We start from the raw sequence: 23730 nt of genomic DNA, 5'->3' as shown, positions 1-23730 counted from the left end.
CCAATCCCCCTGCAAAAGTAGGGTCACGTAGGGGAAGCAGCACAGGAATGCATCCAGGTGGGCTTGGAGTCTCCAGAGAAGGAGACTCCACGATCTCTGTGGGCAGCCTGTTCCAATGCTCTGTCACCCTCACTGTAAAGAGGTGTCTCCTTGTGTTGAGGTGGTACCTCCTGTGTTCCACATTGTACCTGTTGTTCCTTTTCCTATCACTGGGCACCACCTTAAAAGAGACTGGCACCTTCATCTTGACACCCCTCAGCTATTTATTACACATTGATCAGATCCCCTCTCAGCCTTCCATTCTCAAGACTAAACAGCCACTGAAGTCTCAGGTTTTCCTCATAGGAGACATGTCCCACAGTCATCTCCCTAAGTTCTCCACTGGACTATCTCCAGCAGATCTCTGTCTCTTTTGAACTGGTGATTCCAAAACTGGATGCAGTATTCCAGGTGCAATCTCAACCAGGGCAGAGTAGAGGGAAAGGAGAACATCCCCTTCTCCCTTAGCTCTTTTAAAGTTGTCAACCTAAAGACACTTTCAGACACAAATATGTTTTTACAAGCCTAATATGTCTAAGGAGCAAAGTGTTCTTTGAAGAATTTAGTTAGTTTTGTGATGTTCAGTAAAAAAAGAACCAAACCATCAGGCAGACCAGTATTATTACTTGAGATTGTTTCTCCCTTCCTTTACAAGTACATGCAAGAGGGATACTTTAGCATCAATCTTGCTTCTAAATTCAGTGGAAAGGGCTGCAGGGTCACAGTGTCTCTGTGGACAAAATCACAAATGGCCTTGCTGCAGTTAAGAGTTGAAGTCTATGGGATTTTCATTTGTCAAAGATTAAGTAAAAGTGCTATAATTAAAATAATGTAGAATGATGTCCTTCTGTACAGCTGACCCTGCAAAGAGTTCTCACACTGACATGAGACCAAAAGTTATCAAGGGCAGAATCGTCTCAGAGCATCTTTTTTTACTACTTTCCCATTTTAGTGCAGCTGTTGATTATTTTCCTTATGATATTTTAACAAAGGATCAAGGAGATTGTCTGCCTATTTTGTAATACAAATTGTCAGGCATCACTACTGTGAAACTGTTGAAGAGACCAACAGAATGCCAAAGATTATTCTATAGTCTGCAGCTTGTTAAGTCAAATGATATCTGAGTTAGATTTTTTTTTAATGGTCCTCAGAAATAAAATAACCCCAAAATATCTCCTTGCAGTTTAAGTTTCTTAGGGAAAAAAAAAAAAGAGGAAAGTAATGAAAAGGCAGTTCAAACTATTAAATGGTTCAGATTTCCTCTGGGAAAATATTTATATGGAATTTAATAGGCAAGGATAAGCTTTTTCTCTTTGTTTTATGAACCGTTCTGTGTATTTAATAGAAAATTAGAATCTTGCTGGAGTCTTCTGCGGAACAGTCAAGACAACCAAAAGCAGGATAATAATTTTCTATTAAGGTACTTGACATTTTTAGAGAAATGTTATATAAATCAACTGGATCACTGTGGAATTCTGTAGGCTATTTCATCTCTCTGGAAATAGCTATATATCTTATCAATAAGGAAGATATTTCGCCAGCTCTTACAATGTGCCTGTCTTTTAAGCAGCATCAGAATATTGGTTTCAGTCTAAATTTCACCTGCTGTCCTAGGTGGTCAATGAAGAGAAGCAGTTGCCTCTGAAATTTGGAGAAGCTAAATAGACAGTTCTGTCCTTAGAGCTACATATACAGCTACAACTTCAGGCCCTAGAGATGGGTTTCAATTCTATGGCTTTAGAATTGGAGAAAGACGCTGGAGACTCAGTCTGGAGAAGAGACAACTGAGAGCAGATTTGATCAATGTGTACAAATATCTGAGGAAAGGATGTCAAGAGGCTGGGGCCAATCTCTTTTCAGTGGTCAGCAGCAATAAGATAAGGAGCAGTAGCTACAAACTGGAACAGATAAGGTTTCACCTCAACATGAGGAGAAACTTCTTTACAGTGAGGGTTACAGAGCCCTGGAACAGGCTGCTCAGAGAAGTTTTGGAGTCTCCTTCTCTGCAGATTTTCAAAACCCACGTGGATGCATTCCTGTGTGAACTGCTCTAGGGGATCCTGCTTGGCAGGGGGTTTGGACTCCATGATCTTTGAGGGTCACTTCTAACCTCTAGAAGTTCTGTCATTCCATGTCTCATTTTTCTAGGGCGGACACCATAGCCTTGGACCATCTCTAGTCCTTCTGTAGTGCTTTGAAAAATGTAATAATTTATTTCATGCTTAAGAGTGTGTGTTTGTGTTTGGTTAATATTTAGTCTTTTTGTTGTTAGGGCTATTTAGGAGTTGGAAATAATGTGTAGGATGCACATTGATTGTGTGATTGGAAATGGAAAGCAAATGTTCTGTGTTGCCCAAAGAAGTTGCAGATGCTCCTTACCTGGAAATGCTCAGGGAAGGGTTGTACAGGGCTTTGAGTAGCCTGCTCTAGTAAAAGGTGTCCTTGTTTGTGGTAGGGGAGTTGGACTAGCTGATCTTTAAAGGTCCCTTACAACCCAACCCAGTTTATGATTTTATGGTCCCTGAAGGGGGCATGACATGAAGAAGTATGGAAGTTGTCTCAGAATGCAAAACCTGCTCCGGTGGTGTTTCAGGACTGTGGATGTTAGAGGAAGACATATTTAGGAACATTTTCTGCAGTGAGTGATCTCCCTGATTGATGCTAGAGCTGTTCTCTTGGAAAGGGCCAGTGGAGGGATCAAAACCAGACAGGGGAGTAAGCTGTCAGTGAAGCAACATGGATAATTAGAATTGCAGTGCTCTGCCTCCCTTCCTGACTCTTTTGTTCATTGATGGAAAAGTACCACCTGTGATAAGTCTTACAACAAACATGGCCTTTTAGGACACGGCTGGAGTCAAGAGCCTTGTCACTGGCTTTCTTTTATAAGAAGAGAGGATAGAGAAGAGCCTCTGGAAAGCCTCACACCTTAATTAAGAACTATATCAAATACTTTCTATTTTTATGTATTTGTGCTACTAGTAATGAAACCCATGCTATGTGAAATAAATATTCTAGCTGCATTTTAATTAAAACTATGCTGTGTTTAATGGGATTGTTTGGTTTTGTCTTTTTTTTCTTTCCCCCTGCAGCTGTGACTCTGAAAATAGGTATCTTGGAAATCCACTTAGGGGAACATGTTACTGTGAGTACTTCTATTTTTCATGTTCAGTACTTAAATGCTGTTTACATATTATGTGATAACTTTCTTGTGGAAAAAAGAAAAAGATTTTTTTCTCTCTAGGTTTTCTGAAGTGGATATTTTGGTTGAAAAAATAAAGTGTACCACTGAGTCCAATAGAAGTTACACCTAGACTGACCAAGCCATTGGGTTATTCTCTGTCTCAGCAAAAGTAATAAGTAACTGTGTCATTGTTGAAAAGGCAGGATCTGGGGTGGGGAAATGCAAACAAACTAAACAGCACTCCTTCCTGGGGACATTCTGAGTGGTCTAGCCAGCCTGCATCCTGGGGATGTGATACACAGCTGCTTTCCAGAGTATCATAAAATGTTACTGTGTGTTGTCTCCATGTTCTTATTGTTGTGAAAAAAAGGTGCCTCTGGCAAATTTACTTTAGAGCCTTATGTTTCTGATAGTCACAGTGAAAGACTTGAAGGATGGCAGTGCTTATTCCACATGTGAAGAAATCCCTTAGTGAGCTGAGACAATTTTGCTGTACTGATATCCATGGTAAACAGTAATTTTAATCATCATAAAAATGTTCAGGATGATGGAGAGCACTCCTTTAACTTCCGTGGCTTTTGTACATACCTGCTTGATGTCAGGCAGCTGGATCCATTTGCTTGTTGTTATCTAACATCATCCCTACCTCAGGCTTACGTTTACATGGAGGCATGTCTCTGATGATATAATTTACAGCATCCATTCTGATCTTTGCCCCTGACTTTTAGCATTTTCTTTTAGAATGTACATGAAGAGAGCCATGAGAGCCAATGGCATCCTGGCCTGGATCAGGAACAGTGTGGCCAGTAGGACGAGGGAGGTTATGCTGCCCCTGTACTCAACACTGGTCAGGCCACACCTTGAGTACTGTGTGCAGTTCTGGGCTCCTCAATTCAAGAAAGATGTTGAGGTACTGGAATGGGTCCAGAGAAGGGTTATGAAGCTGGTGAAAGGTCTGGAACACAAACCCTATGAGGAGAGGCTGAGGGAGCTGGGGTTGTTTAGCCTGGAGAAGAGGAGGCTCAGGGCTGACCTCATTGCTGTCTACAAGTACCTGAAGGGAGGTTTTAGCCAGGTGGGGGCTGGTCTCTTCTCGCAGGCAACCAGCAATAGAGCAAGGGGACACAGTCCCAAGTTGTGCCAGGGGAAGTACAGGCTGGGTGTTAGGAGGAAGTTCTTCCCAGAGAGAGTGATTGGCATTGGAATGGGCTGCCCAGGGAGATAGTGGAGTCACTATCCCTGGAGGTGTTCAAGAAAAGCCTGGATGAGGCACTTAGTGCCATGGTCTAGTTGACTGGCTAGGGCTGGGTGCTAGGTTGGACTGGATGATCTTGCAGGTCTCTTCTAACCTGTTTGGATCTATGATTCTATGAAAATCTTTGGTTTAGACTCTCTTTAAGGCATCATTATCATAAGAAATGAGCATTTACATTCTTTACTAATTGTTCTTTTCTACTTCATGTAGTTTGTATCTGGAAGGCATTTTTTACACAACAAATAGACACACACTATATTACTGACAATGACATATCCATAAGCCTAAAATATTTATTCCTCTTGCTAGATATTAATTTGTCAGGGTTTGGTTTATTATTATTTTGTTGTTGTGTTGTTTTGTTTTTCTCACAGACAACTTAAATTCAAGTATAATACTTTAAAATACCACATTTTAAAATGACTATTGGCAGCTTGTATAAAATAGATCAAGCTGAAAACACTCCTTTATAACTGTGCTCTAAATATACTGCTGATTTAATAGATGCAATTCAATTTGCTGTTTATTGCATAAGAATTTATCTTTATTTCAAAACAGAAATGGCATTATTTAGAAGGATGAATTTTCATATCTGTGACTGTTATGAATGCTCTTGATTTTTTTAAAGCTAGATAATGAGTACATGAGAAATTCATGCTATTGAAAACTTGAGTGCTACACAGGTTATCTTGGATATGTGTATCAACATTTGCTTTGTCCTTTAAAAATAAATATTATTACATTTAAAAGAGAAGAAATGACAGTAATGAGATTTGTAGACCTCAGGCACCTGCATGGAAAAAAATGTGGTTTTTTTCCTATCACATTGCAGGTTGGGTCTGTAAGTCATATTGGAGGCAAATTGTACTGTATTCAAGATACTCTTTCACCTTTAACTCACTACTATTATCTGTCTTCTGTCAGATTTCAAAATATTTTAAGGTGTTATACTGGAACGAGAAATATTCTTTTAATAGTTTCAGTTGTTTACAGTGTTCCATATGAATGATTTTCAGACTTGCCTTAACTGGAGGTAATGAGGAATTTGTGCTAATTTAAAAGAAGGGAGCTCTGGATTTTATATATGTACTGGCTGATGCATCATAATGGAAAAGAATTTGTTGATTTTTTAATAATTGACCTAAGATTTCAATGACACTTGTTTATCAGCACCATCCACTACCTGCTAAATCATGTATTAAAATCATAGAATGGCTTGTGTTGGAAGGGACCTCTACAAGTCATCTAGTCCAATCCCCCTGCAGTAAGCAGGGTCATAGCATTGTGGAATACTAGAACGGTTTGGATTGGAAGGGACTAGTTGTGTAGGCATATGCTTAGGTTTAGCCATCTTCAGTAGGACCAGTTTGAAATGTTCAATTAAAAAAGAAATCCTAAAATTGTGTAAATGCTGCCCTAAATTGGAATGCATTTCTAAGCTAAACCCTTAGAATTCAATCCTGAATGCTAACTTCTGCATGATATTTGATGACAGGACTGAGAATGCTTGTTGCCTTAGAGGAACTTTCTACAACTTGGGATAATGTGAATATCCACTGCCTTGTAAAAGTTCATCTGTTTCCACTTCTTGCTCTCAGACAACCTTACCTGGTTCTTGTCTAGTTCTCTTCTCCCTCTTAGAATCATAGAATCAAAGAATTGTCAGGACTGGAAAGGACCTCAAGTATCCAGCTGCCCTATCATGTGCAGGGACACTTTCCACTAGATCAGGTTGCTCAGAGCCCAATCCAGCCTGGCCTTAAAAACCTCCAGGGATGAGGCTTCCACCACCTTCCTGGGCAATCTGTGTCTCACCACCCTTATGGTGAAGAACTTATTCCTGACATCCAGTCTGAACCTATCTACTTCTAGTTTTGCTCCATTTCCCCTCATCCTATCACTACCTGACATCCTAATAAATCCTTCACCAGCCTTCTCCTCTCCAGACTGAATAGCCCCAACTCTCTCAGTCTGCCTCCATAGGAGAGATGTTCCAGCCCTCTGATCATTCTCATGGACTCATTCCAGCAAGTCCCACATCTTTCTTGTAGTAGAGAGTCCAGAACTGCATTCATGCCATCCCCAAGCCTAGGAGTGGGGAACAAATGGGTGCTGATGTAGGCAATGGTATTAACATCAATAAACTGTTACAGTTAGTAAGCAAGTTCTAACTTTCTAGGATTAACCAGTGGAATATCATAGAATGTTTTCCTTTCTTCCTTGTTGCCTTTAGTTGCGATGTAGGAGTGTGAGCAAATTATTAATGTTGTACATAGATGATGCTGTCATTTGAGAAGTGATCTGAGCCCTATTGAGAACACAGGAAAACTACAGAGAGGTGTAACATGAGGGAAAAGAATGAGATTTATATCAGAAGTAACATGCTGATACAGGCAGGGACTTAATCTATATACAGATACTATGCCAAAAGGATAAATGCAGATAGCAACAAAGCCATCAAATCATAGAGATGATGGCAACAGTTTGTTAAACATCAGATTTCATTCTAATATGGCATTTCAAAACATGGCAGCACTGGGTATGAGTAGTTCCTTTAAATTACCAAAACCTAATAAAAGTAGGGCAGGAAATGCATTATAGACAGGGCATGCAGTAGTGTATTGCGCTGACTGTAAAATTCCTTGCCCAGTGCTACCATTAAAATTAACTTCATTCTTCATTTCTATCATGAATTGAAAAAGCACAAGAGAGAGAACACATTTCTCTGAGAGCAAGAGAGTGAGAACAAGCCTCATGGATATAAAAATCAGAAAAATATTAGCTGTGTAAGAATTCATGAACAGGTGCATGATGGTCTGTCTGGTCTAGTACTCTCTTGTCAGTAGTGGCTCAATATTCATGCCAGGGAAAGAGCAGAGCAAATGGACAGGCATGCAGTCATTTTTCTTTCTTTAAATCCAACAATTAGCATCTCAGGAATTTTGCAAGGGGAAGGATGCTTTGAGCCAGAAGTGTTCAATGTGCCAGTGTTGAGGCATGTTATGGAAATCTCATCTAAGGTTTCTTACGCCAAATACAAAGAAGAGTGTGAATACAGAAGAAAGCTTTATGAATGCAAACCCTATCATTTTGTTTGTGTAAATATTCCTGTAGGTTGAGAACAGGTCTGCTGCTGGATGGTATCTCTGTATTTCTGGTGGGAGGCTCTGTATCTCTAGGCCTTTCTGGTAGAAGCCAGACTTTCTGTGAAGGATTCATTCTACGTGCATGAATTCTGAGTGGAGGCTAGGGATGGTTGTGCAGCTGACTTCTGCGTATACACAAACCATAAATATAGCATTTTGACATGGTGCATTTGCATTTGCTGTTGCTGTTCTTTGGTATCTCAGCCTGCATGATGTACACCGCTGACACCTAGATGAAAAGCTGTGCTTCCAAATTGCTGGATTAGTTCTTTGCATGGCGGCATTAGAAATACATTGCTGCTGGAATCAGTACTCCTGGGTGAAAAGAAATGCAGAGCAAACCCAGATGGTTTTAGACTGACTGGGAGGAGTCACTGGGACAAGGGCCACTTGTCTGATTCCAACCTCTTGGGTTGTATGCATACACCAAAGCTTTAAATTATAAATGGAGACATAGTTAAAATAGTGTCCTAGAGAAAATCAGAATTTCAATTTACAATTCATGATATGTTAGTATACAGAGGGTGAGCTGCAGGCTTGCTCTCTCGTGTTTTGAGAGGATGTGCTCCTGCCCTTTGTAAACTTTTTAGATATTCACATTTCTAATGGTATATGTTTTTTTGTACCATATGTTGGGTAAGGAAGCTCCAATGTTACATTTCTAACAAGAAGAAAATGGATAGATTCTAATATTACTACAACCAGAAGCATAAAACCTTACAACAAATCAGTACTGTGAGTGTAAATCATATTGTTTGCCTGCTTAGTTAGAATTTCCAGATGAACTGAGCGCTGAGGAGTTGCCTATTCCACCAAGAGAATTCCTATCTAAGACCAGTCTAGTAGTGAGCTAAGAAAATGTAGCTGAATTGCAGTGGATTTGCATATATTAGTTTTCTTATTCCTTTCTACCCTTGGAAAAATGTTGAAAAGTTGCTTTTTATTATTTCTGGATACTGCCACCAACAATCAAGACAAGAAGTAGCTTCTCTATTTGGTTCTGCAGACTGGTTTCCCATTTAAAATGGGCAGCACTAGTGGGTATAGAGGGCAGCATGCTCCAGAGTATGAAACTTCATACATTTGAGAAGATTTTGTCAGACAGGTACAACAAAAGTGTACTTACAGTGCAATACATTTGCAATTAATTACCCTTTTAAATTTTGTTTTAATGTGGTGCTTCTCTTTAGATTGAATAGGCAGTTTCATGTCCATGAGGCTACATGTGAAGTCAAAAAGAAGGGAGACCTTGCACTTGCTTTTAGAATTCACTGTGTATCTAGGGTGACACAATGGAGTTTACTGTGCTGCAGAGCACACACACTTCTAAATTTGCTAGAGATTAGAGCATGACCTTTGAAGGATTAGAGAACCCAGGGAGGAGCAGAGGTTGGGAGGGATGGGTCATTTGCAAAGAGAATTAAAAGAGAGAGGAACTGAATCATTCATATCTTTTTATGGAATTAAAACCTACTTATTGATAATTTATTCTCCATCTCCATGAGCATATATTCCTCTGATGAGCTATTTGCTGGATTTTCAGCCTTCAAAGAAAGAGAAAGCACAAATATCTTCACCTAAAAGAAGCTGAAAAGAAAAAGTACACATTTTATTGTAACTTTTTTTCTAGGTTCTGTATGTTTCTTGCCACAGCTCTTTCTAATCTTTCTCTCAACTCAGTGTTTCATGAGATATTGTTTGTACATTGACTCACCAGCCACTAATTCAAGTGTACTCATGGGATGAAGCATGCTAAAAAAGAAGATGGCAGGCCCAGCAGCAGAAGCCTTAAGGGTCAGATGTACTACACAGCATTGTTTTGTCAGCAAACTTGCTGAGGGTGCACTGAATCTCACTGTTCATGTTGCTGACAAAGATATTGAATAGTAGTAGATTTGTTTGTAAATTGACTTTGGATAAAGTTTATTAGTGAGATGTTCAGGGTTTTTTATCCTACTTAAATTATGCTGCAGAAAAAAGTCTATGATCATATGTGAGATACTAAATATTTTGTAACAACGTTTTGGGGAGTGACCTGAATAATTGATTTATGGCTTTACCGAGACAAACATGGAGCCATAATGTCATAGATCATAACACTACTACTTCCTTGATATCCCTACAGAAAGGATAGCAATAGGCACATCTCTGTGCCACAACAATCTCTCTTACAAGGAGAGACTGGGGGAGCAGGGGCTCTTTAGCTTGGAGGAGACTGAGAGCGAGTGCCAAGAGAATGGAGCCAGGCTCTGCTCATGATGCCCAATGACAGGGCAAGGAGCAAAGGGTGGAACTTGAGGTATAGGACATTTCATGTAAACATGAGGAGGACTTTTTTTTCCTCATGAGGGTGACAGAACACTGGAACAGGCTGCCCAGGGGAGTTGTGGAGTCTCCCTCTCTGGAGTTATTCAAGATTAAAAATGTTCCTGGATGTGTTCCTGTGTGATCTAAGTGACCCTGCTCTAGCAGGGGTTTGGACTTGATCTTTTAGGGCCCCTTCCAGCCCCTGACATTCTGTGATTCTGTGTTGCCAGCAGCTCTAGAATATGATAGGGATACTTCTATGTTCAAAATTGGTGAGGATGCATGAAATATATATTCAGTGAAAACTCTCTGGATAATATCTGATATCTGTGCAGGGAGCTGGAGAGGAAGAAAGGATTTTTTTGCTTCTGTCTGTAAACCTTGTGTGGATTGTAGCTGCACTGGCTCCATTACTGCTGACACACTAGGACTTGTAGAGCAAAAGGAGACCTTACAAGTTCTCACATTAAATTTTTATTGTAATTTAAGTCTTGTACATTATATTTTCACACAATGTATGCAGTGCCTGAAACAAAACCTAACATTCTTTTTTCAGGATCCCATTTATTTAGAGCTCATCTCACTTGCTAAGTTTAAGAAAAGAAGTCTTAATTAGTTTTCGATAGGTGGGGTTTGGACTGAAGGCCCTATTATTACTCCTTTAGAGGTGTTACTTCATATTTTTCTTTTTTGACCTTTTTTTTTGTCATTTGCAAAAGAAAGAGGGTTTGGTAGAGCACAAATTATTAAAAGTAGATCACTTTTGACAATGTAATACCCTTAATGACTTCTTAGAAACACCAGCTCAATACCATTTCAGAGCAAAAGCATCAGCTAACACATCCTTATATGTTGTCAAAATAGAGTTTTTGACTTAATCTGACCTTTTAATGTGGTCCCACATTGAGTCATCTCACCTAATATTTTCTTATTTGAACTTTTTTTTTTGCTTCGTACTGGGCTTGTTCATAGTTCTGATATAAGCCAATTTTCAGGAACAGTTATTATATTACAAGTATTATAATTTCATTAAAAGGGGAATTAACACTTGGCTCAGGTTTCAGTTTGTGAGTGGCATGCTGAGATCTACCATAAATCACTTCTTGGGTTGCTCCAACCCTGCTGCATGGAGATATTTTCTGACAATAGAATGTGTTTATATTCCCCAGCTTTTGTTTTCCATGTAGCATGCCACTACTGGAGAGTTTTTTGCCCCTGGGCCCCAAGCAGTAATTTTATTGGCATTTAACTCAAAGCCCGTTCTAAGGTGTGCCTCTCTTCAGTGCCGGGGTGACAGAACACTGGAACAGGTTGCCCAGGGGCAGACAATAGAGTCTCTCTCTCTGGAGATACTCAAAACCTGCTTGAACACATTTCTGTGTGACCTGGCATAGGTGATCCTGGTCTGCAGTGGGACTGGACTGGATGATCTTTTGAGACCCCTTCCAGCCCTTGACGTTCTGTGATAGTGCACACCATGGCACTCCGAACAGATGAGAGATTGCATAGAGCTGCACGGCGTCAAAGTGACGTTGGCTTCCCTAATCTTTCTTATACTACATTGGCACAAAAATATTATTTCCTTTCATTTTTCAATATTTACTTTCACTTTTCATAACATAAAGTCCAAGCTTTTCCTTTTACAGCAAAAGAGCACAGTTATGAGATGGCAACATGCTAGCCAAGAAGTGCAAATACGCTCTAGTAGCCATCGAAACATGCAATGCAACCCTGTCAGCCAGAAGATGCAGTGTGATTTTTTTAAGCACTCTGAGCGTGTGTAGGCAAATATGCATGCAGATGCACTCAGGGGCTTAGAGCATGACATCTTTTATTAAAGAAATTATTAAAAAATAACGATGAAATAGAGTGTGTGCCAGAGGTAGCCATAAAGCACTAGGTGGCAGACTTGCTATACTCGCAGAAAAACTGAACGCAAGAACATTCCAAGGAGAGGTGTTTTAGAAGACAAATAGCAAGTAGCACTTCCAATAAAACTGTTAGCAGAGATTTTCCAGATATTTAAAAATTATGTTGGAACTTAAAGGGCATAAACAATAAATTTTAGCCAGTTGAAAAGGTGTTTGTTTTAGTGGAGTTGTGAGGTAGGTGCCAGGAGTTAGAGGTTTCGTTACTGATGCGTGCAGTCGGCGGTTCCTTTTGGGACAGCATTAATTTGCACTAAATACATATTGTAATTGTTAAACTGCCATGCTTGATGTAAAATCATATGTTCCACCGATTCTATCTTACACTGATTGGCTTTGGTACAGACTGGAACAACTTTTATTATTTATAAATACACTAACAATAGAGGCTCACATTATCTTTTGATTTATGAGCTTACAGAAGTTAATCCTGTTTTAAAAGAAATGCTGCTTAGTGTTTAAAGAGTCGAGTCTAACAGGATATTATTTAACTCAGAGAATCCTAGGATAGTTTGAGAAAAGATTAGCCTCAGCGAACCTACTGACACAAAATACAAAGAGCAACAGGCAGACAGTCTTTGCCATGAGGTGAAATAACCACACAAACCAACTGTTGCCATCCAAAGAATTAAAGCAATAACCACACCAAGACGCTGAAGCTCCTAATGAAGTATTATGAGCTCACCTCAGGCTCTGGATATTCATTGCCAAATGCTATGTTGGCTTGAATATTTCTCTGGACAGGCTAAAGGAGTAGTTTTGCAGCCAGTCATTTTCACAGAATCACAGAATGTTAGCAGTTGGAAGGGACCTCAAAAGGTCATCCAGTCCACCCCTCTTACCAGAGCAGGATATCCTAGGGTAGGTCACACAGCAATGCATCCAGGTGGGTTTTAAATGTCTCCAGAGAAGGAGACTGCACATCTTCTCTGGGCAGCCTGTTCCAGCGCTCTGTCACCCTCAAAGTGAAACAATTTTTCCTTATGTCATGGAACCTTCTATGCTCCAGCTTGCACCTGTTGTCCCTTGTCTTATTATTGGATGTCACTGAGAAGGCCCTGGCTCTGCCCTCCCAACACAGCCCCTCACATATTTATAAGTGTGAATGGAGTCACCTCTCAGTCTTCTCCAAGCTCCCTCAACCCTTCCTCTCAAGGAAGATGTTCCACTGCCTTATCATGTTTGTGGCTCTGTGCTGGACTCTCTCAAGCAATTCCCTCTGGTCCTTATTGAACTGAGGGGCTCAGAACTGGACAAAATATTCCAGATGCAGCCTCACCAGCCAGAGTAGAGGAGGAGGAGAAGCTCTTTTCACCTACTCACTATACTCCTTCTAATCCACTCCAGAATGCCATTTGCCCTCTTGGCCACACATTGCTGGCTCGTGATCATCCTGTCCACCAGGACAGAAGGATGCTATGCTGCTCTCCAACAGGTCAATCCCCAACCTGTGCTGGTCCATGGCATTATTCTTTCCCAGGCGCAAGATTCTGCACTGGTCTTTGATGTATTTAATCAAATTTCTCTCTGCCCAACCCTCCAGGCTGTCCAGGTCTTGCTGAATGGCAGCACAGGCTTCAGGTGTGTCAGCCACTCCTCCCAGTTTTGGGTCGTCAGCAAACATGCTGACGGTGCATGGTGTTTCCTCATCCAGGTCATCGATGAAGACTATAGGATGCAGCTTCATTCCCACCTGTCTGGAAGATCAGTAGTGAGTAGTAGTCTGAAAACTGCACCGGGCTGGGGAGTTTCCCAGTGGTATCCTTGATTCAGGCTCCAGGACTTTGGACTTTACTGTGATGAGGTGATTTAGGCTTTCTGTTCTCTTTAGAAGTGAGGCTCCAACAACTACAACTCTCCCTTGTGGGAGAAGTAGTGTGGAAGAGGTGGTTATATGGCTGGAAGGCCTATCTGGCAATATGCAATATTTTATTTTGTCAGTATTTTGAGCTGACAATATTTGGGATGAATATTTCTGAATCCTCATGGTGTATATCCAGTATGCTCTCTATGTGTTTATTTCCCTAATGTGTCCACAAATATAGAAGCAGTCACTCCTCAGATACCTGAGAGGCCTTAGAGCTCCCCAATAGTGAAGTTGTAAGAAGCAAACAGGATAGGAAAAGACCCATCTGTTCCCTTTACCTTCTGACATTAAAGGGAAAACCTTTGGGATGCTTTTACAGTTGCATTGTTTCCTGTGCTGGCTTCTGAAGGAAAAAAGAGAGTTCTTGATCATCTTAAGGGAAGATCTGTAGTGAAATCTTGAACCTATTGAAACAACACCACCTCCTTTAATTCAGTAAGTGGTTTATGGTTTGTGGGAGAATTTGTGAGGGCTCTTCTGACTAGGAGTTGTTGGCCAAACTAGCACAGTATTCCAGGTCAGCTGAGGGTTCTCCACTGGCAAGCATAAAGCACTTGATGATAGTTTAGCCTCATCCAGTTACAGATAAACACCTAATGCAACTGTTTAGCTGTCATAAGGTGTCCTGGGTGCTGAGCCATGTAATCTTAGCACATATATTTCTAGAAGCTGAGAGAGCAGTCAATAATGTTTTCAGCTTTAGAATTAACATTAGTGAAGCCCTTGCAGAGTATCTGAATGAGGATGTGGGATCATATGAATAAATCGAGGGCTGTTTCCCTCTCAAGGTGATGACAAAATCTTGTATTATGTAAACTTTAAGGAACCTCACATTGAGTTAAATGTGGACATTTTCAAGTTCAGCTTTCTGACTGGCTAACTCAGCTGAGTTTCAGCACATTGTAAAGTCCTTGATACTAATCGATTGTCACTTTTTCTTTGCATTGTGAATATTGTTTTAAAATACATTCCAGAAATATCAACTACTGACAGCAAAGTGTAATTTGCTAGTCAGTTGATATGACATGAAATGGAAGAGCAAACTGTGTGAGGTCAAAAAACCAGCAGTATATATTAGTAAAACAGATACAAGAGCAAACAAGACACTAAGGAGACCTGAAAAATGTATCTGTCAAGGAGTAGAAGATACACTGGTAGAGAAGTTATCTATATGTATTTGATTTGTCTTTTTATGCTGAGGGTAAATAAATATGCTTTGATGTGTCACCCCTTAAGGAAATGCCATGGACATCAGAATAGTTTTAGAAAAATGACAAGCTGTGCAATATGTAGGCATAAAAATCCCAAGAGGGAAAAAAAGTCACATTTTTCTCATCAGTTAAATAAGAATTTTAGAATTCCACACTTGTTGAGTATTAGTAGGTACCACATCTGTGCAGGTTTGTGAAAAATATGACTGGAGAAATTGTCAGTTGTTAGAGCCTTTCACGGCACCAAGAATGGCTAACGAAAGAGCAAATGAAGACAAGTCATTGTTAGAAAGCACAGCAGACTAAATGGTAGAAAGAGAAAACTGAAATTAATCTTGGGAAGAGTGGTAGTTTAAAAGTAACAGTCTAGCATAGTTCTAAATTATAAACAAGAAATAGGAACTTTCCAGACATATTTGAGTAAAAGGTTGTGATGGGTTAGGAACTTTCCTCCCCCTCATTGATTGAAATTTCCCAAGCTTGGAAGTAGAGATGAAGCTATATTTACAGTATGGCAAAATTCACAAGCATATATACACAATGTATTTACAGTTAGGTACAACTTAGAAATAATACAGAAATCCAAACCCCCTCCCAAAGAAAGAACGCTGCCCAGAAGGGGCTCAAAGCTACCCTCTCTTTCTTCCTATACTTTCCCAGGCAGGCAAACAAAAGCAACCAGCAATGCTTACCTTGTTATTTGTTAGTGGTGAGATTAGAGTAGAGTGAAGAGGAAGTTGCAGAGATGTGGGACAAATTGCTTACTTTTAAGCTTTTAATTGCTTTCAGCAAACCAATGAATGATATAGACAGCATCATCATTATTTTCCTTTCAAAACCAGTGATCTAATTTCTCTCATTAAAATATTCCACTTAGCCTCAAACCAGGACAAAGGTAAATAAAGGGATTGGATACAAAAGAAAACTAATGCTAAGTCTTTATCATTCCATTTGCGTGCTGGATTAAGATATAATTTGCTGCATAAACTGTTCTTGCTTCCTTTTCTTCTTTCTGGCTGCTGCTGGCTGGCACTTTTGCATGGCTTCACTGACTTTGGCTGAGACTCTTGCTACAGCTAAGTAGATAGCAGCAGTGGGCCCTTTCTGGTTTTCTTTCTGAGGAGGAAAACTATTCACTTTTCCTTTGTCCAGAGGGATGGGGAACAATTCAAAGAGGCATCCTTGTGTTGTTTCTGAATAGTAAAGAATTGTAAATGTATTTTGTGCATATGCATTGTATTTTATGCTTCAAGATTTTAGCTTGCTTTGTAAATATGGCTTCATTTTGCTTCCAAACCTTCTGAGCTAGTGATTTATTTTGGGGGCTAATTTCAACAACAGGAAGATAACGTTCAACTACATCATGTAGATAGGGAGCTTCATGTTCTTTGGCAAGAATTGACTACCACAATATATGGTCTGTGAAGGTCAGTTATAGATGGTATAAACAATCAGTGCTTTTCAAATACCAAACTCTAACTTTCAGTATCCACTACAGTTTGCTGTTCTTCTTTTTTATTTCACAAATGCTAATTAATTTCCTAGAAAATCTGGATCACAAAAAAAAAAAAATGTACTTGATATTTAGGAAAAAAATAGGCATGTGGATCAGTTGTTCTGTGTTAAGCTAATTATCACAAACACAAATACAAAAGAGAGGAAGAAGTTTATTTTGTGTGCATTCCAGCTAGCAGTACTTTCTTTCATTCTGTGGCCAGGAAAAGTCATGAATTAGTGAAAGCACAGCTGTATCTAGTTCCTGGTTTATTGAAAAGAATAGTGTTAGGAAAACAGAATATTTCTTTTAATGTCTAGCAGCTGTTTGAGGTGGAAATGGAGTTTTCCAAATCAGAAAGGAGTCAGTGAGGTCTGCCATGGTGGCCAATGTTCCCTCTCTCAGGAAGAGAATAAATCTACTCTGAAGAGTGAGTGACTGCATTGAGAAAAACAGCCTTCTGGGCTCCATTTTTCCTTCATCTATTTATATTTGCTTAGCTTAAGCAAATGGTTTGTATTTTATGTTTTTAACTGCTGGCTCTGCAATCTAAGCTTGTAGGAAGTGGGGAAAAGAACCTTGATTTATTTTTTTCTGATTTGTCACTCTGCACTTCATAGAAAGGGTTGAAGTGTTTTGTCCTAGCTGTTTTAGAGGCTTTGGAGGTTGGGTTAGGCAATATTAGAGATAATGTAATCTGATTTGTAGATGTTTGGGATTTTAATCTTCTGTCACTGTCTTTGCTGAACTTGCTCTCAGTTCTTAACAAGGGCAAAAAGCAATGTGAATGCTATTACTGAAACACACATTTTTACTTTAAATATACCTAATGTGTTGTAAATGAAAAGATGCTTGTGTTACAAACCCTCCTTTGAAAGCTGTGATGCAAAAACATTTCTACTGTCCATTGTGCAATTGTGGTGATAGAACATGTTCTGTTTTTTACAACACAGCTACCTATTGTAATTCATGACTTGAAAACAGAGGGAAGTCCTCAGTGGGGTATATGATAGATATAATTTCTGTCCAATTTTAAATGCAGCTTTTCTTACAATGTTCTCAATTTATTTGCTGTGATTTTTAGTTCTCAGAACTTGCATGTTAAACTTGTTTGAGGAACAGGAAAGAGTATCAGCAGAGTTGAAACATCTCAACTTCAATTTAGGTTGTGTGTTTTGTACACATGGAGTTGAGTGACAGGGGGTAAGCTATGACATTTGGACTATGTATTTAAAGTGTCCTAAGCAAAGTTCAACTAAATAATGAGGAAAAAGAAGAAAAAGGATTTTGAAAATGTTGAGATACTACAGGAGCACCTACTTATCTGTGTATATTTATATCTACTTTGCAAAGGGCTTGTTCTGGGTCCTTGTAAGACCTGATCAACCAGATCTTGCTTCTTTAATTGCTGAGGTCTGTCTTGAATTATTTGAGAATCAGCATAAAAAAAAATCTCCTCATTATTCATGTAGAAGCTACTGAGAGAGTAACTTCTGAATATTGTGAATATTGTGAATGTTTGCTGTCCCAAGCAGCACTACAGGCTGGAGACAGAGTACCTGGAGAGCAACCAGGAAGAAAGGGACCTGGGGTTACTGGTAGATAGTAGGCTGGAGATGAGCCAGCAGTGTGCCCAGGTGGCCAAGAGAGCCAATTGCATCTTGGCCTGTATCAGGAATAGTGTGGCCAGTAGGATGAGGGAGGTTATTCTTCCCCTGTACTCAACACTGGTCAGGCCACACCTTGAGTGCTGTGTCCAGCCTGGGCCCCTCAATTCAAGAGAGATGTTGAGATACTGGAACGTTTCCAGAGAAGGGCAACAAAGCTGGTGAGGGGTCTGGAACACAAACCCTATGAGGAGAAACTGAGGGAGCTGGGGTTGTTTAGCCTGGAGAAGAGGAGGCTCAGGGCTGACCTCATTACTGTCTACAACTACCTGAAGGGAGGTTGTAGCCAGGTGGGGGTTGGTCTCTTCTTCCAGAAAACCAGCAATAGAACAAGGGGATACAGTCTCACGTGTATAGGCTGGGTGTTAGGAGGAAATTCTTGAAAGAGAGTGTGATTTGCCATTGGAATGGGCTGCCCAGGGAGGTGGTGGAGTTGCTGTTCCTGAAGGTGTTCAAGAAAAGCCTGGATGAGGCACTTAGTGCCATGGTCTAGTTGACTGGCTAGGGCTGGGTGCTAGGTTGGACTGGCTGATCTTGGAAGTCTCTTCCAACCTGGTTGATTCTATGATTATATGATTGTGTGAAAACTTGAGCATATACTTATATAAAACCATAAACAGTTTAAAAAATAGTATTTATACTTTTGCCATGTCTGTGTTACATTGATCTGTTTTAGAAATAAAAATAAATTCCTTGATTTCCAAAAGGAAGCAAAATGCTTTATTTGCAGGAATTTTGCATTAAACTGAACATTCTAAGATGAAGATTTAAAGAACGTTAGAATTTGACTGCTTTCATTAACTGCATGACAAGAAGCATCCCTCTTTGGCAGTAACACATGAACTCACACTATAATTTAATGTTGTTTCTCAGATGTGCTATTTCAGTTGTCAGAACAAGCAGAATAGAGATCTCTTTAGTGTGTATAAATTTTGTAACTAAAGAAAAAACTTAGAATCAAGGCACTGACTCTTGATGCTAGTATATTGCAAATGGCATTGCATGTTAGATTTGCAATGCTAATGTCAGTGTTGTAAAGCTGGTGATGCATCTCTTTATGAATAGAATTTTATGGGAAGACAAATTTAAATTTCTACCATAATATTTTAAGAGATTTTTTTTGCTTTGGTATGATTTGCACTTCCTCCCCTCATTTTTCTAACACTCCAAGAATAAAGAATCATAGAATGGTTTAGGTTGGAAGAGACCCCAAAGATCATCTAGTTCCAACCCCCTGCCATAGGCAGGGATGCCTCCCACTAGAACAGGTCACTCAAGGCCTCATCCAACCTGGTCTTGAACACCTCCAGGAAGGGGGCATCCACAACCTCCCTGGGCAACCTGTGCCAGTGTCTCACCACCCTCACTGTACAGAACTTCTTCCTAATATCTAGTTTAAATCTCCCCTCTTCAGGTTTAAACCCATTGCTCCTCTTGCTATCATTACAAGACCTTGTAAATAGTTCCTCCTCAAATGACAGGTTACAAGGACTTCCCATTGTGCAGAGCCAAAGTTTGTTGACTGAGCAGGTCTTACTATCGAATAATAATACTTTATCTTTCACTAATCATAATGCCTGTGCCGTAAGCTTGGAAATACTCCATCGTCAGAGACATCTAGGCTTTTTTCTCTAAAATCAATGTTTAAGTAACTGCCAGTAGGTGCACTCACACACATTTCTTTGTTGTTGCTTCTTTTACTAATATTTTGTTTGTAATTCTCTAGTTCATTGGTTTGCAAACTCTGTAGACCACAGTCCTTGGCAGAATTTGAAAAGGGTCTTCAGTGAGTCAGAAACCTTGTCCGTTGTTGCAGTGTTTTCAGTCAAATGTTTAATGAAATATTTATGGAAACAATGAGATCTGGATGCTGCCCATAGTTCCTTTAGGAATGTCACCTTCAAACTGTGTGCTTACAAGAATCCAGGTAATTATGTATTTTCCTCAGATCTCAGGAAAAAAATCGCATGCTTGCCATAACATTTGTGGCCAAGAAGGCCAATGCTCATCCTCCCCCCCCAACTCTGCCCTGGTGAGGCTGCATCTGGAATATTGTGTCCGGTTCTGGGCCTCTCAGTTCAAGAAGGACTTAAAGGAATTGCTTAAAAGAGTCCAGCACAGGTCCACAAACATTATTAAGGGAGTGGAGCATCTTCCCTGTGAGGAGAGTCTGAGGGAGCTGGGGCTCTGTACCTTGGAGCAGAGGAAACTGAGAGGTGACCTCATCAATGTTTATGTAAAGGGTGAGTACCAAGAGAATGGAGCCAGGCTCTGCTTGGTGATGCCCAATGGACAGGGGGCAAAGGGTAGAAGTTGAGGCATTAGAAGTTTCAAGTAAACATGAGGAAGAATATTTTTTCCTCGTGAGGGTGACAGAACACTGGAACAGGCTGCCCAGGGGACTGTCGAGTCTCCCTCTCTGGAGATACTCAAAACCTGCCTGGAGGTGTTCCTGTGTGATCTGGTATAGGTGATCCTGCTCTGGCAGGGGGGTTGGACTAGATGAGCTTTTGAGGTCCCTTCCAACCCCTGACATTCTGTGATATTATATAAAACATACTCCTATGGCAGTTGGAGTGAAATTCATGTCAGCTACCTAACTTTTTAAAAGTTGTGTCTAGCCTTAATTAACATTCTAGCCCTTTTGGTAGTCAGTAGAGAGAATCCAGGGTTACTCTTCTGACCTCTGTGCATATTTGCCTTAGAAAAAAATCAATCATCTTCAGAAAGTTTTAGTCAATATGGAGTAAGCCCAGACTATTAGAAACATTGAGCTGAATCAAATTTCTCTGCCTTTTTGGATGCCTTTTTAAGCTTAGAATGTTTTTTAAAGTACAGCAAAAGAAAAAATGAATTCTTATTGCTGACTCTTAGAAAACAAAACAAAACCACTTTGAACTTCTGTGAAATTTATTCTCTTATTGCTCTTCCTTTACATGTAAAAAGAGGCATATAAATAGTTAGTGCTGAAGTATTTTGAGGCTCATTCTGTTCCCATTACATTTAGGAAAAATGCAAGTATTGTTAGTCAATACTAAAGACTTTACAGTAAATTGCTTTTTTGTTTTCTCACAATGGGCAAGTAATGTGGGACACCAACATGTTCCAGTGTAATAATGAAAATGAGGCATGGGATGACTTTAGATACAGATGATAGAGTAATGAATCAAGCAGCTGCTCTGAAAGTTCAAAATAATTATCCTGACTGAAAATAGGTCTGGTGGTAGCCCCCTAACTTTGATGTAAAACAAGCAGAATTTATTTTGGTCACAAATGAATGGGATTTATAACATTTGGAAGTGGAGCTTGGTTTCAAAAGCAATGTTTTTGCTGATGGAGAGGAACATGAATAAGATTATTCTCACAAACCCTTACTGGAATGGAGAACAATGGCTAGAAAGAGCATGAGAGAGGCAAACTGCCTATGCAATGAAGAGGCGAGAGTATGAATTTTAGAAGCAATGTGAATAAAGAAGCCTCTAAATAGAAAAATGTGGGAAGATTGTGATAAGTCTGATGTTGCCATCATGAGGGAGGTTTCTACTCTAAGTTGAAAAGTGATTTCAAGAAGTAAAAATAGAGGTTTCTATTCACAAAATCAGTTAGTGTAGTTCAGTAATGATGAAAATGTACCAACTCAGGCATGTAATTGTCTCTATACCTTTTGGTGTAATGAAGATCATGAAGGAATGTTACTGGTGGAAGTTGACAAGTAATTTCTTGACTGTAGTTTTAGGAGTTTTTATTAATGCATTTGTGGTTGTGCGTAAGACCAGCCATTCATTCTGTGAATGAAGAAGCTTTTCATCTATTTCTTAGCCATCATTTGCTACTAAAGACTTTAATTTTCTGGTTTGTGGCTTTACTCTTCAGATTTAGTGATTATCCATCCATCGTCAGTTCACGTTTGCCGGAAGAATTCCCTTTTGATAAGTGCATGGTGACACCTTTTGATATCCATTGCCACAGCTGTCAGCATAATTTCTTGTTCTTAGGTTTCAAAGGGAAAAAAAAAACAGGTGAAAACAACACTTTAGTCACTGATCATGTGCTAAACACCTAGCACTTATAAAATGCGGTAATTAGGGGACAAGACTCTTGTGAGTGGGTCTGGTTGTGTGCTCTGTTTGTATGGCTGTCAATATACATTGGAGTATTTTTGGCTTAGAACTTCTGCTACTCTGTAAAGCCAAAATGCTAGGCAGGTTTCTCAGAAGCTCTGTATATGTATGAAAATCTTTTGCCCCCAGGGAGCTGGAATTGTTTAGCCTGGACGAGAGGAGGCTCAGGAGAGACATTATTGCTCTCTACAACTCCCTGAAAGGACACTGTAGCCAGGTGGGATTGGTTTCTCTTGCCAGGCACCCAGTGACAGAACAAGAGGACACAGCCTCAAGCTGTGCCAGGACAGGTTTAGACTGGATGTTAGGAGGAAGTTCTTCACAAAAAGTGTGATTGACATTGGAGTGGGCTGCCCGGGGAGCAGTGGAGTCACATTAGGTGTTTAGAAGGAGACTGGATGAGGCACTTGATGCTGTGGGTTGGTTAATTAGAAGGTGTTAGGGGATAGGTTGGACTTGATGATCTCAGAGGTCTTTCCCAACCTGGTTAATTCTGTGGTTCTATGACTCTACTGGAAAGATCTGAGGAAAGAAAAAATCCAGCTGAAAAGGAAAGTGGTTCTCTAGAATTTTCTCCAGCCTGACTCTCAAAATGACTTAATAAATCTGCTTTATTGAAAGAAGAATTAAGGTTGCAGGCACCATCATTTCTAATTTTCTTTTTGATTAGGGCATGACTGGATGGTTTTAAATAACATGTCTACATAGTATTTCCCAGGGAACCTTCCTCTGCATTGCACAGAATGAATTTGCTTGTGGGGGATGAATCAGCAATCATGTAATGGAATGATGAATGTATGTTGCTTTCCTGTTCTGTCTTGAAAGTGGGAAGAGTTACAATGAATGATAGAAGGAACTGCAAACCAAGAGTGGTCATATGTAGCATTATGTAATTCAGAACACTACAAAAAAATCAAGCTGTAGGTATTTCTGATTGGCTACTTGTGATGAATGGAGGTTTTTGTCCTTGGGTTTTGTTTCATTTCCTGTTCTATAAAACAGGACTAATAATGTCTGCTCGTCTCACAGTAATGTTCTAACAAATTCATTAACTTTTTGGAAGAACTTAGAAAGTGATGGTGATGAATACTATAGAAAGCTACGTTAGAAATTAATTCTGTCTTTAGCAAAGGGTTTGTGTAATATGTAGTAAATGAGGCATGGGCTCAACATGAGTACTGAACGTAGAACAAAGTGTTGAATAGCTGCCTATTAAGCGAGCATTCACCCAAAAGTAATGCACAGGCACCCGTGATCGTAGTGGTTTATTTTACAGTCTTAATATTCCTTTAAAACCTACCTTTCTGTGTATGGCTTTGTCAGTAAATTATAGTAAATGTATCCAGTTGTGAGAAAAAAAAATACCAATGTGTGCATAGAGTATATTTATATGTTAGAGATATATAGAAAAATATATAAATATTTAATTTTATGTATAAGTGGAAACATAGAATCATAGTTTAGTTTGGAAGGGACCTCAAGGATCAAGTTTAGTTTGGAAGGGACCTCAAGG

At 39.7% G+C, this 23730-nt stretch overlaps 1 protein-coding gene across 12 annotated transcripts in view; it reads left to right on the top strand.

Annotated features, from left to right (window-relative positions):
• ATRNL1 (attractin like 1) overlaps positions 1–23730 on the top strand; it is a 624604-nt gene that overhangs the window by 213136 nt on the left and 387738 nt on the right. For all 12 annotated transcript variants that reach the window (XR_010302493.1, XR_010302494.1, XM_064144312.1 and 9 more), the window contains exon 21: positions 3129–3181. Coding sequence is in view for 10 of the 12 variants with exons in the window: in XM_064144312.1 (XP_064000382.1) it covers positions 3129–3181 (53 nt within the window). In the remaining 2 variants the exon portion in view is untranslated. The remainder of the gene's footprint in view (positions 1–3128; positions 3182–23730) is intronic.

The sequence above is a fragment of the Pogoniulus pusillus genome, chromosome 6 (genome assembly GCF_015220805.1).
Source record: "Pogoniulus pusillus isolate bPogPus1 chromosome 6, bPogPus1.pri, whole genome shotgun sequence".
Taxonomy (NCBI): Eukaryota; Metazoa; Chordata; class Aves; order Piciformes; family Lybiidae; genus Pogoniulus; species Pogoniulus pusillus.
Note: the sequence above shows the minus strand (reverse complement) of the source record. Positions and strands in the feature narration are given on the sequence as shown.